We start from the raw sequence: 14,084 nt of genomic DNA, 5'->3' as shown, positions 1-14,084 counted from the left end.
AGTAAGAATACATTTTTAGACAAAGACCAATCACACACTATACAATACGATTCAATCCAATCATGTACAATACAGTTCAAATCCGATTTAATCCAATCATATACAATCGGTTCAATCCGGTCATATACAATTCGATCCAATCCAATCATATACAATCCGATCTGATCCAATCACATACCATTCTATTCAACCCAATCACATATCATCTAATCCAATCCATCACATATCACCTAATATGATCCAATCATACATAATCCAATCATAATTTATCTAACCCAATCCGATCATATACAATCAACTCAATAATCAACTCAAAGGAATCAACTCAATAAATATGCAAATTAAATTATGCAATGTTTTACAATTCAACTCAATCATCTACAATCACAATCAAACCAGTCATATCATTAACAATCCAATCAATTGGGAGTTTCTCTAACCGACAACTATCACCATATGAGCGAGTGCTAGTACAACAAACCGACGTTATTGCCACATCCGTTCATACTTTGCCAGGGTATGAACGAATCAACCAATCATGGATCCAATCCAACTAAGTCCTATCATATCAGGACAATAATTTGGGAAACATCCGACTTTAACGGTTCGATCCTCTTCTACGTTTGGCGATGTAGTTTATTGATTCAAGTATGGACTATACTCTTACCCAATTTGGTACTCGATACACCTCCCAAGACTCAATATGCTCATATTTATCAGGTGAGTAAAATACTCAAAATACTCATTTAGTCTCATTGGACTCTTTTCAAAACTCAGTCAAATCTGGCCTCATTGGACCTTCTTTCCAATCAACTCATCTCAATCATCAAAATCTTATTTTAAAGATTTGATACCATCTCAACTCAATGAATGCAGGAAATATTAAATGTTTTTAAAACATAACTTCAACTCCTCAACTCAAACTCAAAATAGACATTGTTATGTACAAATGCTCAACTCGTTTATACTCAAAGTACTAATGTTCAAAATAATTAAAAGGCTTCTCAAACTCAACTCATGCTTAAACTCCTTTTAAATTGAAGGTGAAAATAATCATTCTTTAAACCCAAAATAGTATATAAATAGTTCATACAGAAATGCTCACAAATCATTTACTTAAAACTCCTTCTCAAACCATAATTTATTTTCAAAATGTTCATAAGACTCAAATCAAATCAAATTATACAAATCACATAATCACATTAGACTCCAATTCATTTAACCTCAAACATCATCATCAACATACCCCTTCATCAATCATTTTACATAGGTTAAATAGCCACCATTCACATCATCACTCACACCATCATCAAAACATCACCATTCACATCATTATCAAACATCATCATCCACATCATTATCAAATATTATCATCACATCATTATCAAATATCATCATCACACCAATCATCAAACATCTACTCCACAATCTTTATTTTTGTCCTATGTTCAATTTATAGAAACAAAGGGACATTCTTAACTATCCAATTCATTCTTTTCATTCCAATTATATACATATATACACAAAACCATCCATCTCAACCTCAAGACAATTATAATAAAAGAAATCCCATCTTAGGTTCATGTGAATGAATACATGAATCCACACTCTCGACAAAACTCAACTCAAGAATATCATCAATACCTATTAATGTATATACAAAGATCCATTTGTAGTCAATAATATGAAATATGACTATTTAATAATTCAAGTCATGAAATCATCAATCAATTACTAGTATATCAAAATATTCTAGGGTTTAGTAAAATTTCAAGAAAACCTTCCTAGAAAGTTCAAATCTTTCACACTCTTCATCCAACACATCTATGGGCATATGGAAGAACTCAATCCATATTTTAGGTTAGCCTTACATACCTTGCTTGAACATCATCTCACCAGAAACCAAGACTTGACTTGAAGATCTTGAATCCTCGAGCTTTTGAGAGGATTTCTTGTTGGAGATGTTTGGAAGAGAAGAAGGATGAATGTTAGGGTTTTTTTGGAGAGGCAAAAATCTAAAAAACAATATGGTCCAAAATGTTCCAAGTTGGGTATATATAATTTTGGAAAAAGTCTAGTTTGCCCTTTCTCAAAATTTGGAAAACTGGGCAAAATTTCCCGCTGGCGCATCGCGCCAAGCCAAAATAGGCTTAAAACCTGCACATCTGATATTGGTGCATTGCACTAAGGACTAAACTATTAAGGCTGTTTTATGGCGCTATAATGGCACATCGCTCCCTTACAACGCCAAACCTAAGTTTTCCAGGTTCTAGAAAATAGGCTTAAAACCCTGTAAGCCTAATAGTGACGCAATGCGCCAGGGACCAAACTACTGAGGATTATTCCTGGCGCAATAGTGGCGCGTTGCACCACTGCGGCGCCAAGTCCAGGCTTCCTGTAGTCACAATCTAGGCCTGAAATTTCGGCAGTACTAGTCCGTCTTAGGATAGTCATAATTTTTGACTCCGAACTCCAAAATTTACAATCTTGGCTGCGTTGAAAAGAAGACTCAAAGATATTTAATTTGATAGGTCATGGTCCACCCAATTCATCCTATTTTAGGATACATGGTCATTTGAAGTTGACCCTTATACTAACTCGTCCGAAAACTTAATCGATTGGGATTCTTTGGACTCGACTTGGTGTTAGAGATCCCTTATGACCCCTAAACACATCTAACACACTTCAATTACTTAGGAATTAATCCTAACTCATGTGTAAAATTAAAAGTCCTCTGGTCCGATTCTACACACACGTGAAGAAATATTTGAGTCTTTGCGAAAAAAATTCTGGGATGTTACAATATTGCTCTGAAATGGTAAATTGATAAGGTGTTCATGTATATACCCATTCAGATTATGTTATGGGTTTTAGATTTGTCTGCATCGTAGGCATAAGGTCATGGGTAAACAAGTGTAAAGTAATTGATGCATTGTTAAGTGAAATTAGTGACTTAAATAGTGGATTTGAAGAAAATTTAGAGTTTCTGCCTCCTAATAGGCCGCTCTGACAGGAGGAATCCCATTGTAGCGAGGCCGCCAAAGCAGAATAGGTCCCGCCACAATGGGCTAGTGTGGTTAGAATATGATCCTTAGCCCACTTAAATATTTCCCTCTTTCGAGTGAGAAGTTAATTATTTTAGGGTCAGGTGTTGGTGTGAAAGCTAAAGGTAGTAGACTAGTTAGACAAAGTTAATGAGCGCTATAGTTCAGAAACTCATCTATTTGTTAAATGGCCAGGCCTTGATCTGGATTAGAGTTGGCAGCGGACCAACTAGAAGGGATGAGAGTTAGACTTGAACTACTTTAATGAGGTTAATGGGAATGATAAGATTCTGTGCATAAAGGTTTGGCGGTGTATTTGCTCAAGAGCATGTATTCTTCTTGTCGATTTCTTTATATTATGCAGTGGGTATCGAGTTGAATGATGATGCCTACCAGTACATGTTGTTTGTACTGATACTACTTTTACTATGCCACTTAGCGTAGTTTGGTTGCAGGATCAGTGATGTTTCAGAGGTGAAGAAGAAGATGAGTCTCCGACAGCTTCTACCCTTTATTCTTTATGATGGAAGCTATGTCTTATTTTTATTTGTACTCTGTATCTTTAGAAGCTCTTGTACCTATTTAGACTAGTATCCTTGGGGGTGTTAAAGTGTTTTGTAATAAACTCTAGAATTCTGATAATTCAATTATGATGTATTCCTGACTCTTAAGGCTATTATTGGTATTTTGTTAAACATCCGTATGTTATTTCTGTAAGGGTTCTCTTATCAAGGTGTTAGAATAGGTGCCCGCACAGCTCGATGAATTGAACCATGACATGACTTGTTTTCGAGTTTTTTTTCAACTTCTCTCATTTCTCCTCTGTATATGTCGTAGGAACTCTAGATATTTTTACATTATGTCCTTCACTCGATGGGTAGGATAGGTTGGATGTCAATCGCGTACCACGCAAGTTTGGGGCGTGATATCTTTAGCACACCAATTTTTAATTGCTAGTATGGCCTCACGTTGTCCTTACGCAACCTTTACCTACTTTCAACATTCATATTCGTATCCCAAGCATACCACATTAACCATGTTACATCATTAATATAAATCATTAGATATATAATCTCATCATTAGACTCATACTTAACGTAGTTAATATTCAAAATTCTACAAGGGTTTACATTTTATACTATTATGTCACATTTACCTGTGTAGCAATGAATTTATCTTATATTCAAAATTATAAATCTCATTTATATGAAGAAACATTTTAAATATCTTTTAAAAATAATCTAATAGCTAATATACAATATTTTTTACATTGCTGGTGTATTATAACTCTACTTGTTAGGTGTACATAGATAATCTCTAAATTAATATACTTTATATTAAGGAACCTTAGCAAGTTTTAATTCCCACGTTACAACTAGATAAGCCCCAAAGTTGTCTGGTTGAAAAAGTATGAGAATAGAACTGTCACGCACTTAAAATGGACGTGATAACACATGTATTTTTCCATCAAAACAAATCAGCTAAAACCCAACAAATATAGAAGATATGTTGTAAGAAACTAATAATAATAACATAAGCGTGAAAAACTTAGTCATTTTCAATAAATCCTCAAACTCTGATTGTCACGTGCATAAGCCACTAATAAGATGAGAAATCGAAAGATAAATATAAGTCTCAATGTCTTTGATTTTCAAATAGAACAAAGCATAAGTAAAGGAACAAGAGAGTCCGCCAGACGATAAACAACTGACTCTCAATATCTCCTTCAAAATCCTCGGATGAACAAGAAGAAAATCTAACACGCGGGTTCAGATTCAGAACCTACACAAGTATAAAAGCAAGAAGTGAGTATCAAATAACACGACACTCAATAAATAATCCAATAATATAAGGTAAATCTAATAGAAAACGAGAACCCCTTCCATCCCAATCGAACCACCATAACTAAAACCTGCACATAAATCAGTCAAACCTAAAGTTCACAAGGCACAATTCACAAGGTTTCATAATCACAGTCCAAATGTTATAACTCACTAATCACAAGTATCATATTTATCAATCACAAGTATCAAGTTCATTACACACAAATATCAAGGTTATCATGCACAATCAATAATTGGGATTCATGGGAAACACCCTAGTCCTATCTATCCACTGGTAAAGACCTCGACATCAATCACACTTGTCGACAATAACCTTGGCATCAATAACACTCACAGGTAATGACCTTGACATCTATAACACTCACCGATAATAACTTCGACATCAATACACTTGTTGTCAATGACCTCGACATCAATACACTTACCGATAATGACCTCACATCAACAACAGTCACTGACAATGACCTTAGCTTCAATACACTCGCCAACAATGACCACAACATCAATATACTCACCGACAATAACCTCGACATCAATAATATTTCCATCTCATCACCGTGTTCTAGAACTAACAAAAATAAGCATGTTCACAAAATAATGAGGAAGATGACAAGTTCAAGTAATTCACAATCACAACAAAGCTATCAAAATATTTCTTCAACTACACATCAATATCAACATCATGATAATTCACACTTTTCATCACAATATTATCAACACATTGCCTTTTTCGTTAACGCCATTCAATAATTAAGGTTAATTCATTTGAGTAGTTAAATTTTTCATTACTCCCCAACACATACAAGGAAGAGAATTCAAGAATTCTACAAAGTTTATGGAGTTTTAGAGGTTCACTTGCTTTAATAAATCATAATCAATCCAAAGCTTGAGCTTTTTTCTTCCGAACAGTAGCCAAATCAACACAATCTAGTTACAGTAGTATTCATACTGTAATTCAGGAACTAAGAACACACAATTTGAACAAATGTGGCTCAAAAATTCGATTTCGAAAATGAGGTTTAAATTCGGAAATTGTTACATAAATAGGTTACCCAAAGTATTTGGAATCCATTGCTGAAAACCATTTCGAAAATGGAGTTGTATTCAACTCAAAATCACCATTTTTCCTTGAAAACTCAAGTTCTTGAAAACCCCATATTCTGCCAATCAAAATCCCAATTTTTTGATATTAAAATCATTATTACTAAATGAGAATTGAAAATTTAGGGTCAAAACCACTTACACAATTGATTCACTGCCACTTACCCAATTGATTCACTGCAAATGCCCTTTCAAAATTGCCTCAAAGGTTTTTCCAAAACTTAAAATTGAAAAAATGGGGTTAAACCCCGAAACTCATGCCAAAACCCTCCTCAAATATCACAAAAGCGGCTCAGGGTCACTTCCGCAGAAATAGCTATCGCAATGCCTGATCGCTAAAGTGATCCCCGCTAAAAATTGGTCCCTCACTTTTGTGATGGGTCCTGGCAAAAAACGGGGCCCGAGGCACTAGAAACTGAACAAAATTTTACAATTTCAACATAATTTCATTGGACCCTCGAAATTCGTTCAGAAATCCATACACATAAATCATATATGCTACCCTACTAAATTTGATGATGTTTCGTACTCAATAAAACAGTCGGAACACAGATTCAAGGTCGCCTTGACCCAAAACTCGTGAAGGTCCCAATAAACACAAATAATGCCTAAATAGGCCAAAACAAGCCCGGGGCCTCTAAAAATTCCACCAAGACCTCTTCAACGCCTAAAATCATCCCTCGAGTTCAATGAAATTAATGAAAATCTGATCCAAGCATTCAAACTCCAAACATTGACCAAAGTCAACCCAAAGGCTAAAAGCTCAACAATTTCCAACTTAGGACCTCAAATCCATAAAGAGACTCTGAATCTAAAATCGACAATTCTCGTTGATCAATTTCCACATTTCGGGACTGATGAAATCGAAAAAATATCACTCGGATATTCGAAACTTCAAAAGGCACCGAAAACCACTTTTTAACCACTTAACCTTTTAAAACTCAAAACTTCCAAAATTACAACTTTTAAAAGAATTTCCAAAACCAACATCATAATCTGATCAAATACGATATGATGCAATTCTTGAGAAAGATAAAATGATAATTTTAAGTAGATTTCCAAAATTGACCAACCAAATCATTACAAGCACATTGATAAATATATCTCCTTTGTTTATTTCGAACTTGCAAATTTCAGAATATCTTACATATATTGACCATTAGAAAATAGAAATACATCCATAGAAGGAGAGTGGCATATATATATTCTTCATGTACAACATTATTTATTCCCACATGCTAACAAGAACTAGCAGATATTGCCAAATATTCATCACACAAACAAACATATAAGTGGATATAAAATCAGGCATAGATATATCTGCATGTGTTTATATCCACCAAATAACATAGATGTTCTATTTCTTGAGAAGGTGACCCTCAATATCTTTGATCAGATCGAGGGCAAAACCCAAAAGAACAAGTGGCTCTGGGGTTTCTTCAGTTTTCTTCTCGTACACAAATGTCCATGTAGTCCATTGATGGTCACTTGATATAATAGTAGTGAAGGAATTATACAACTCTAGCAGGTCTCCTCCAATTACTCTCCAAGTGATTGATTTCTTCTGAGGATCAACGGCATCAATCAATTGCTTAGCAATCTTATCTTTTCCATCTAGAATTTAAAAAAAAATGAAAGTACAAGAGATGTTACTCCAAGAACAACCCAATTCCTCATAAAAGATTTAGTACATTCACAATAATATCTTCATCGTATTTCGTTTGTTTTTCATTTTCATTTACTCAAAAAATGATCTGAAGTTCAAAAAGATTGAACTATCTACTTTTTTTATTCCTCAATGGAGTGATCCTTTAAAATTTTCAAACCATCATTGAGAAAAATATGGGAATTAGTAGGGAAAATAGAGATTTGATTGGATTGTGTTTGTTATGAACGAATTAAATAATTTTCAATAAAAAACGTTCTTTTCTAAAAAAAAATATTTTCTGATTTTTAATTGGTGAGTTAAAGATATACTATGGAAAGCACATATTAAGGACTAATAATGATATCAACAAAAATCAGAAAGGTGTTGGTGTAGCTTTTGAGTATTAACTAAAAAAAAAAGGGCAGCTCGGTGCACTTAAGCTTCCGCTATGCGCAGGGTGACATGTAATATGAAGTTAAAGTTAAACATAGTTGTAAGAAAATAACTTGGGCACTAATGATATGATGAAATTAAAGAAGGTAATTCCCCCCCCCCCCCCCGGATGCAAAATGTTTTCCTTGGAATATATTTTATGGTAACCAAATACCCTTTGTAGCTTTTACATGCAAATTTTGTCTAGAATCATAAATAATTTGTCATACCAAATATACATAAATGTGAAAAAATATATATGCAAGTAATGAGAAATATATATAAAGAGAGATAAAGCAGGAAAATATATATTATCATCATTATACTTCCAGCTAACTATCGAACCAACTTTGACGGTTCCACCTTCATGAATCTCAAAATGTTTGATCTTACCACGACAAATATTGGGTATATGATGAGTATTGGTGTGAAAAATATCATGAACCAAGTGTCCTCCACATTTCACCTCTACTGAACCAATTAACTTGCCTTTTACACCCATATTTTTTTCTGAACTAAAGCTAAATGTTGTAGAAAGGAGGTGTTGAGAAAATGTTCGCAAGTTATAGTGTTTATATAGATTTTAGTATGCTGTGAAAGCGTAGTAGAAAGGATTATCGACGACATCTATATCATGTTTCTCGTGGGGTTCAATGATTAGGGTTGGTTCATTTCTCGTATAATTAGGTTTTAGTAGTAACTTATTAATTTGACTTACGGTGAATTTGTAAAGATCAAATATGATACGTGTCTAACTTAACCTCAAACTTTAGCTCATGAGAGCAGGTTTGTCCAAGTTCATATAAGAAGATCAATTTCGATCCCTCTACCAATGTGGGACATCTTAACATTCCCCCCCACATCGAGACCTCAACTAGAGCGTGAACACTTATAAGAGAGGGCCCAATATCAAATTATCAATGAACAACAAATTGGAATTTGCCTGACTCTGATATTATCTAACGATACGACACTTGAGCATAACTCAACCCCAAAAACTAGTTCATGAAGGAAGATTTGTCCAAGACCATATTAGGAGACCAACAAAACGATTTAGATAAGCTAATAGTTAAGGTATATTCATTTTATAGTCAAGATTAGGTTTACAACTATGAGTTTCTTAATTAAGTCAAGGATCACAATGTGACGAACTATAATTTTACTATTATAAGAAGACAATTGCATATGATAACTATTGTGTCAAAAATCATCTTTATCAAACAAGTCAATTATATGTAACAGAAAATATAATGTACATCCATAAAGATTTGCATGATGGTGATTTTGTCTCCTATCTACTACAAATTTTTAATATTTTTTTTAATTTTGCAGTAAACGTACACACAATGCAAGATTTTGTTATAAGAGATCATATGCAATATCTCTTGTGCTAAATCTAGACTAGCAAGCTTTACTGTTTCTTGATTAGTTGTTCCTTTCATGTTTAATTTCGAGTACTAATTAGTTACTTTTCTTTCCTAAAAGAAAATAGATAAATTTCCTCTTTAATGTGTCCATGCAGAAATGAATTTTGAACATCTAACTGCCTAATTAACGATTCCAAACTTAGAACTACTGATAATACTACCTTTTTTGTGAATCAATGCCGTGTCTTATTTTTTTTTTGTGCGTCGACTATTCTCTCCATTCTATTTTATGTGACATCTTTTCATTTTATTTCGTTCCAGAAAAGAATGTCATTTTACTATAATTGGAAATAATTTAATTTTAAAATTCTTATTTTACCCTTAATCTAATGATTTACAAGCCATACAAATATCTAAAAAAAATTAGACCACAAATTTCAAAAGTCTTCTTTTTTAATTTTAAACACCGTGCCACATAAAATGATACAAAAAAACTATTTATTTAGATACAAAAAATCTAAGCGTTTCAAGCTATTATATTCCAAGCCTGCTATCCGAATTCTATGTGCCTTATTTATTGTTTTTAGTTTCATGTATGTTCCTTCTTTACTTGCAAGTTAACTGGATCAGATCACATACAAATGGACCGGATCAACCCATATAGAGTGGGGCATGACTCAAAACCCAATTTCCAACATCTTTGATGGGCTAGGCCCAAAGCAACATTCATGTGGGAAAATTACCTAAGTATACAATTTATTTGACTATATTCTCTAAAATTTTCTATCATTTAAAAAAATTATGTGATGTATCGGGACATCGGATACATTACTTTACGTGATGTATAGGGACATACATGATGTATCGGGACATAGAGGAATGTATCAAAAATCGAGACGCGATGTATCAGGATGTATCCGAAACCGAGACACGATGTATTAGAACGTTTTGGGATGTATCCGAGTTCCACCAATTTAAGGGACTTTTGTAATTTGAAAAAATAAATATAAATAGGATGTAATTAGCTCTTAATACTATGAAATTTGTACAATCCTTATTTATCATGTCAATAACACATGTAGTGTAAAACCTGCGAGTATTTGGAGGTACAATAAATCAAACCTATTATAGTTGTACAAAATTTTCATGTAGAAATTTAAACACATACAAAAAGGATTCACTACTAACAATCTAACATGAGAATTATATTCCTAGCAATATCCCAAACATTATTGACTATTCCAATAACTGTTTATTCAATCTCTCATCCTCGAAAGAGGTGAATTGAGTGTTTATGTACAACATTTTATCCACAATCACACTTGATATCTTATTGATGATTATAATGGTTAACTTGTGAGTATTTTAACCTACGCAGTAATATTTAAATATATAGATTAGGAAGTGCGGGTTTCGATGACATCTATGTTGATCGTTGAAAAAACACCCGTTGGTTATCAGATGCAGTCAATATCTGTGAGAAGCTTCCTTCTCATCTGAAGCAACGTTAGAATTTGGTAAAAGAAAATCTGCATGAACTCGGGGCATCAGCCCTTGTTTGATAGATTTATATTAGACATAATTGAATCTACTAAGCATAATCGATCGCTCTTATTGTCAATAATGCATATTATTGCGAAAGCATCATATGTAAATAAATCATTCACGAATTCGAAAGAGACTGGGTGATAGTGCAGGAGACTAAGTGCATATCTATAACTTTAAGTGCCTGTAGTTGCATGATTACCGAAGCGTGAAATCAATTCATTGTGGAGAGACAATCATAGTGTTTCAATCTTATAAGTTTACAAAACATATTTACTTTCTGTTTTATTAATATAATTTACAATAATCAATCTCTACAACTTTTACGGATTAGAAATCGACTATAAGTAGGATAGATGTACCATTATGTAATCTTGAAAAAATTTCTCACATATTTTTTTGTAGATTCGACCCCAGCTATTGCATATGACTACATATGTTACATCAACAGTGAAGTGTGATTTGAGTGTATAAAATTTTGGTGACGGTTGCCCAAAAACCATTTAATGACACTTGTGGAAAATATTGAAGATTTGGCTCAAATTCCTAGATAATTTTTGACTAATGAGAAAATATCGATTGATGCTTGTTGAAACTTTCATATGATTTTTCCAAAAAAAATCATTTTTCATACGAGCGAATGTGTGTATGCTGTCAGAAGTTTCTTGTATTAATTTTTTTTTTATATTTAATCCTTGTATTTTTCTTTTATATTTTTTTTAAATATCTACCATTTTATGATTTTATAAGAAATGTAACATAAGTAACTGCTAAGCATTAGATATTCACAAAAATCATGTCCATTTTTAAACTTCACAAGACACAGTATGATCGTCTATTCGTCAATACCACAGAAGGAACATTTCATAAATGTAATGAAACCCAACAAAATAATTGACAGCAAAAGAATGAGAATGACACGCTTTTAAATATTCTGTTTTTGTTATAGGTAAATTTCAAACTAGCAATTATTCATGATATCTTACATATATCGAACATTGGAAATACATCCCTAGAAGGAGTGGGAGTACATATGTAATATATTATCCTCAAACACAATATTATTTATTTTACACAGTAGCTAGCTAGTTTGAACTATCTAGCCAATATAACACAAACACACATACATATGTATGTGTGTAAACACACACATGTTTTGATACGTATAACTGTGGCTCCATTGAGTTTAACTGATGTATTGTTACTTGAGTAGGTGACCCTCTATATCTTTTGTCAGATCAAGCACAAAATCCAATAGAACAAGAGGTTCTGGGATTTCTTCAGTTTTCTTCTCGTACAGAAATGTCCATGTAGTCCATTGGTGATCACATGATGTGATAATAGTGAAAGAATCGTATGATTCTAACAGATCTCCACCAATCACTTTCCAAGTGATTGTTTTAGTTTCAGGATCAATGGCTTCAATCATTTTCTTTGCAATCTTATCCTTTCCATCTACCATCAATGAACTCAAAAATATAAGAGATATAAATAGGCTATTTCATCTTTCAAACCCTCATAAAAGATATAAACATTCACAATTACATATTTTTAGCTCATTTCTTTACGTTTTCCCTTGTTTTTCATTTTCTCCAATGAAATCTTGAAAATATTTATACAATGTCTTACGGTATTTGATTGGGGAGTAAAAGATACTTTGTGGAAAGTATATATTAAAGTTAAATCATAATTCAGAAAATTGGAGTGTGTTATGGTAAACAAATTTATTATCAAAGATTAATAATGTCGAAAGATGGATTCAGAATTACAATTTGATGGCCAACAATATTTATATTTTCACAACTGAACTCATATTTTTATAATAAATTACATCCACAATTGGATGTGCATCTTATTTCATCCAGCAAAAAGTTACATGTGAACTGAACTCATATCTCTTAAGCAAATATGGGTTAAGAACTTAGAGTACTACTCGTTACAATTTTAGTGATTTAGCACATTTTTATGTTGCATATAATAATAATTACCCGTTGAAACTTATAGAGTACATAAACTTTTGGGAGCAAGTAATATGATTTGAAAAGTTACCATACTTATAAGAGAAATGACTTTTCCCACAAATGACAGAAGTCATTTTTTCTTTTTAAATGTAAAATGGTTACTCTATCTCTTGAAAATTGATTATCTCCTAAAATCAAACACACCTAAACGTCAAAAATTGATTCATATATGCAGAGAGAGGGAAAGTGAGTATATATTACCATCGTTATATTTCCAACTCACAACTGAACCAACTTTTATGTCTTCACCTTCATGAAACTCAAAACTTAGTATTTTGCTAGGGCTTATTGTCACGGACTTAGACTTCAACTAAGACCTCCGTGCGGCACTTGACAACTTACTCATGAATCTTTCACGATCTTGTAAGCTCAAGTAAGCCTTTAAGACTAGATCGCTAAGGGAACACTAGATTGTAAGAAAGACAAGAGAGTTTTTATGAAGAAGGCTTTTGTATTGCTTTTGAAGAATGCTTGTTTGCTTGATGGATTGCTACAAATGAATGCCCCCTCTATTTATACTACTCCTAAGGGGCTCAAGTGTAAATAAAAATTGTTATACAAGTCCCTCCATATTTACAAAGAAGTCCCTCTCTAGAATTCTCTACACACTCTAGAGAATTCTAAGTCTCTCAAGACTTCTCCACAAGTTTCTATAAGGATCTAGAGTCTTCCACTAACTTCTCTAAGACTTTAGATTCTTCTACCTTCTTCAAGATCAAGTGGCGGGCCATAACATTATGTTAGGTATATGATGAGGTTTGGTATGAAAAATGTCAAGAATTGAATGTCCTTCACACTTCACTTCTATTGAAGCAATCAACTTGCCTTTCACACCCATATTTTCTTTAAAAGAGTTGTGCAATGAATTGGCGATGAAATGGATAGAAATTAAAGTCATTATATAGATTTCAATTAGCTATACAAAAAAAATATTATGAATATAATAAGACATGACCCATGACATATCATGGAACATTAGAGCTAGGCTGTTGGCCCATTATGAAGAAAATGCCCAAAATGGTCCATTATCTTAGATGGTAAGTTTGGAGTAGTCTCATAAGTATTACACGATGAGTAGTGTT

The 14,084-nt window shown here is 33.0% G+C and overlaps 2 protein-coding genes across 2 annotated transcripts; both read right to left on the bottom strand.

The window, feature by feature from the left end:
• Nucleotides 1-7,024: 7,024 nt before the first annotated feature.
• Nucleotides 7,025-8,597, bottom strand: LOC129870740 (kirola-like). The gene is made up of 2 exons (XM_055945595.1): nucleotides 8,463-8,597; nucleotides 7,025-7,603 (listed from the first exon to the last, which is right to left on the bottom strand). Exons 1-2 carry the CDS (start codon nucleotides 8,569-8,571, stop codon nucleotides 7,347-7,349), a joined length of 366 nt encoding a protein of 121 aa, XP_055801570.1. The 5' UTR covers nucleotides 8,572-8,597; the 3' UTR covers nucleotides 7,025-7,346.
• A 3,318-nt stretch (nucleotides 8,598-11,915) lies between these two features.
• LOC129869895 (kirola-like) lies at nucleotides 11,916-13,733 on the bottom strand. Its single transcript, XM_055944470.1, has 3 exons — nucleotides 13,707-13,733; nucleotides 13,204-13,312; nucleotides 11,916-12,436 (listed from the first exon to the last, which is right to left on the bottom strand). The coding sequence occupies exons 1-3, from the start codon at nucleotides 13,731-13,733 to the stop codon at nucleotides 12,183-12,185; spliced, it is 390 nt and encodes a 129-aa protein (XP_055800445.1). The 3' UTR covers nucleotides 11,916-12,182.
• Nucleotides 13,734-14,084: the final 351 nt, after the last annotated feature.

Source organism: Solanum dulcamara, chromosome 10, assembly GCF_947179165.1.
Source record: "Solanum dulcamara chromosome 10, daSolDulc1.2, whole genome shotgun sequence".
In the NCBI taxonomy this organism is placed as follows: Eukaryota; Viridiplantae; Streptophyta; class Magnoliopsida; order Solanales; family Solanaceae; genus Solanum; species Solanum dulcamara.
This window is presented reverse-complemented; position numbering and strand designations above follow the sequence as displayed.

Excerpts from the sequence above, each read along its gene's own strand:
- LOC129870740 (XM_055945595.1), bottom strand. The coding sequence starts at position 8,571 with ATGGGTGTAAAAGGCAAGTTAATTGGTTCAGTAGAGGTGAAATGTGGA. Across the intron at positions 7,604-8,462 it reads TATACCCAATATTTGTCGTG|ATGGAAAAGATAAGATTGCT; the intron begins GTAAGATCAAAC and ends TTTAAATTCTAG.
- LOC129869895 (XM_055944470.1), bottom strand. The coding sequence starts at position 13,733 with ATGGCCCGCCACTTGATCTTGAAGAAG. Across the intron at positions 13,313-13,706 it reads GCCACTTGATCTTGAAGAAG|TTGAAGTCTAAGTCCGTGAC; the intron begins GTAGAAGAATCT and ends CGGAGGTCTTAG. Across the intron at positions 12,437-13,203 it reads GAGTTGGAAATATAACGATG|ATGGAAAGGATAAGATTGCA; the intron begins GTAATATATACT and ends CATTGATGGTAG.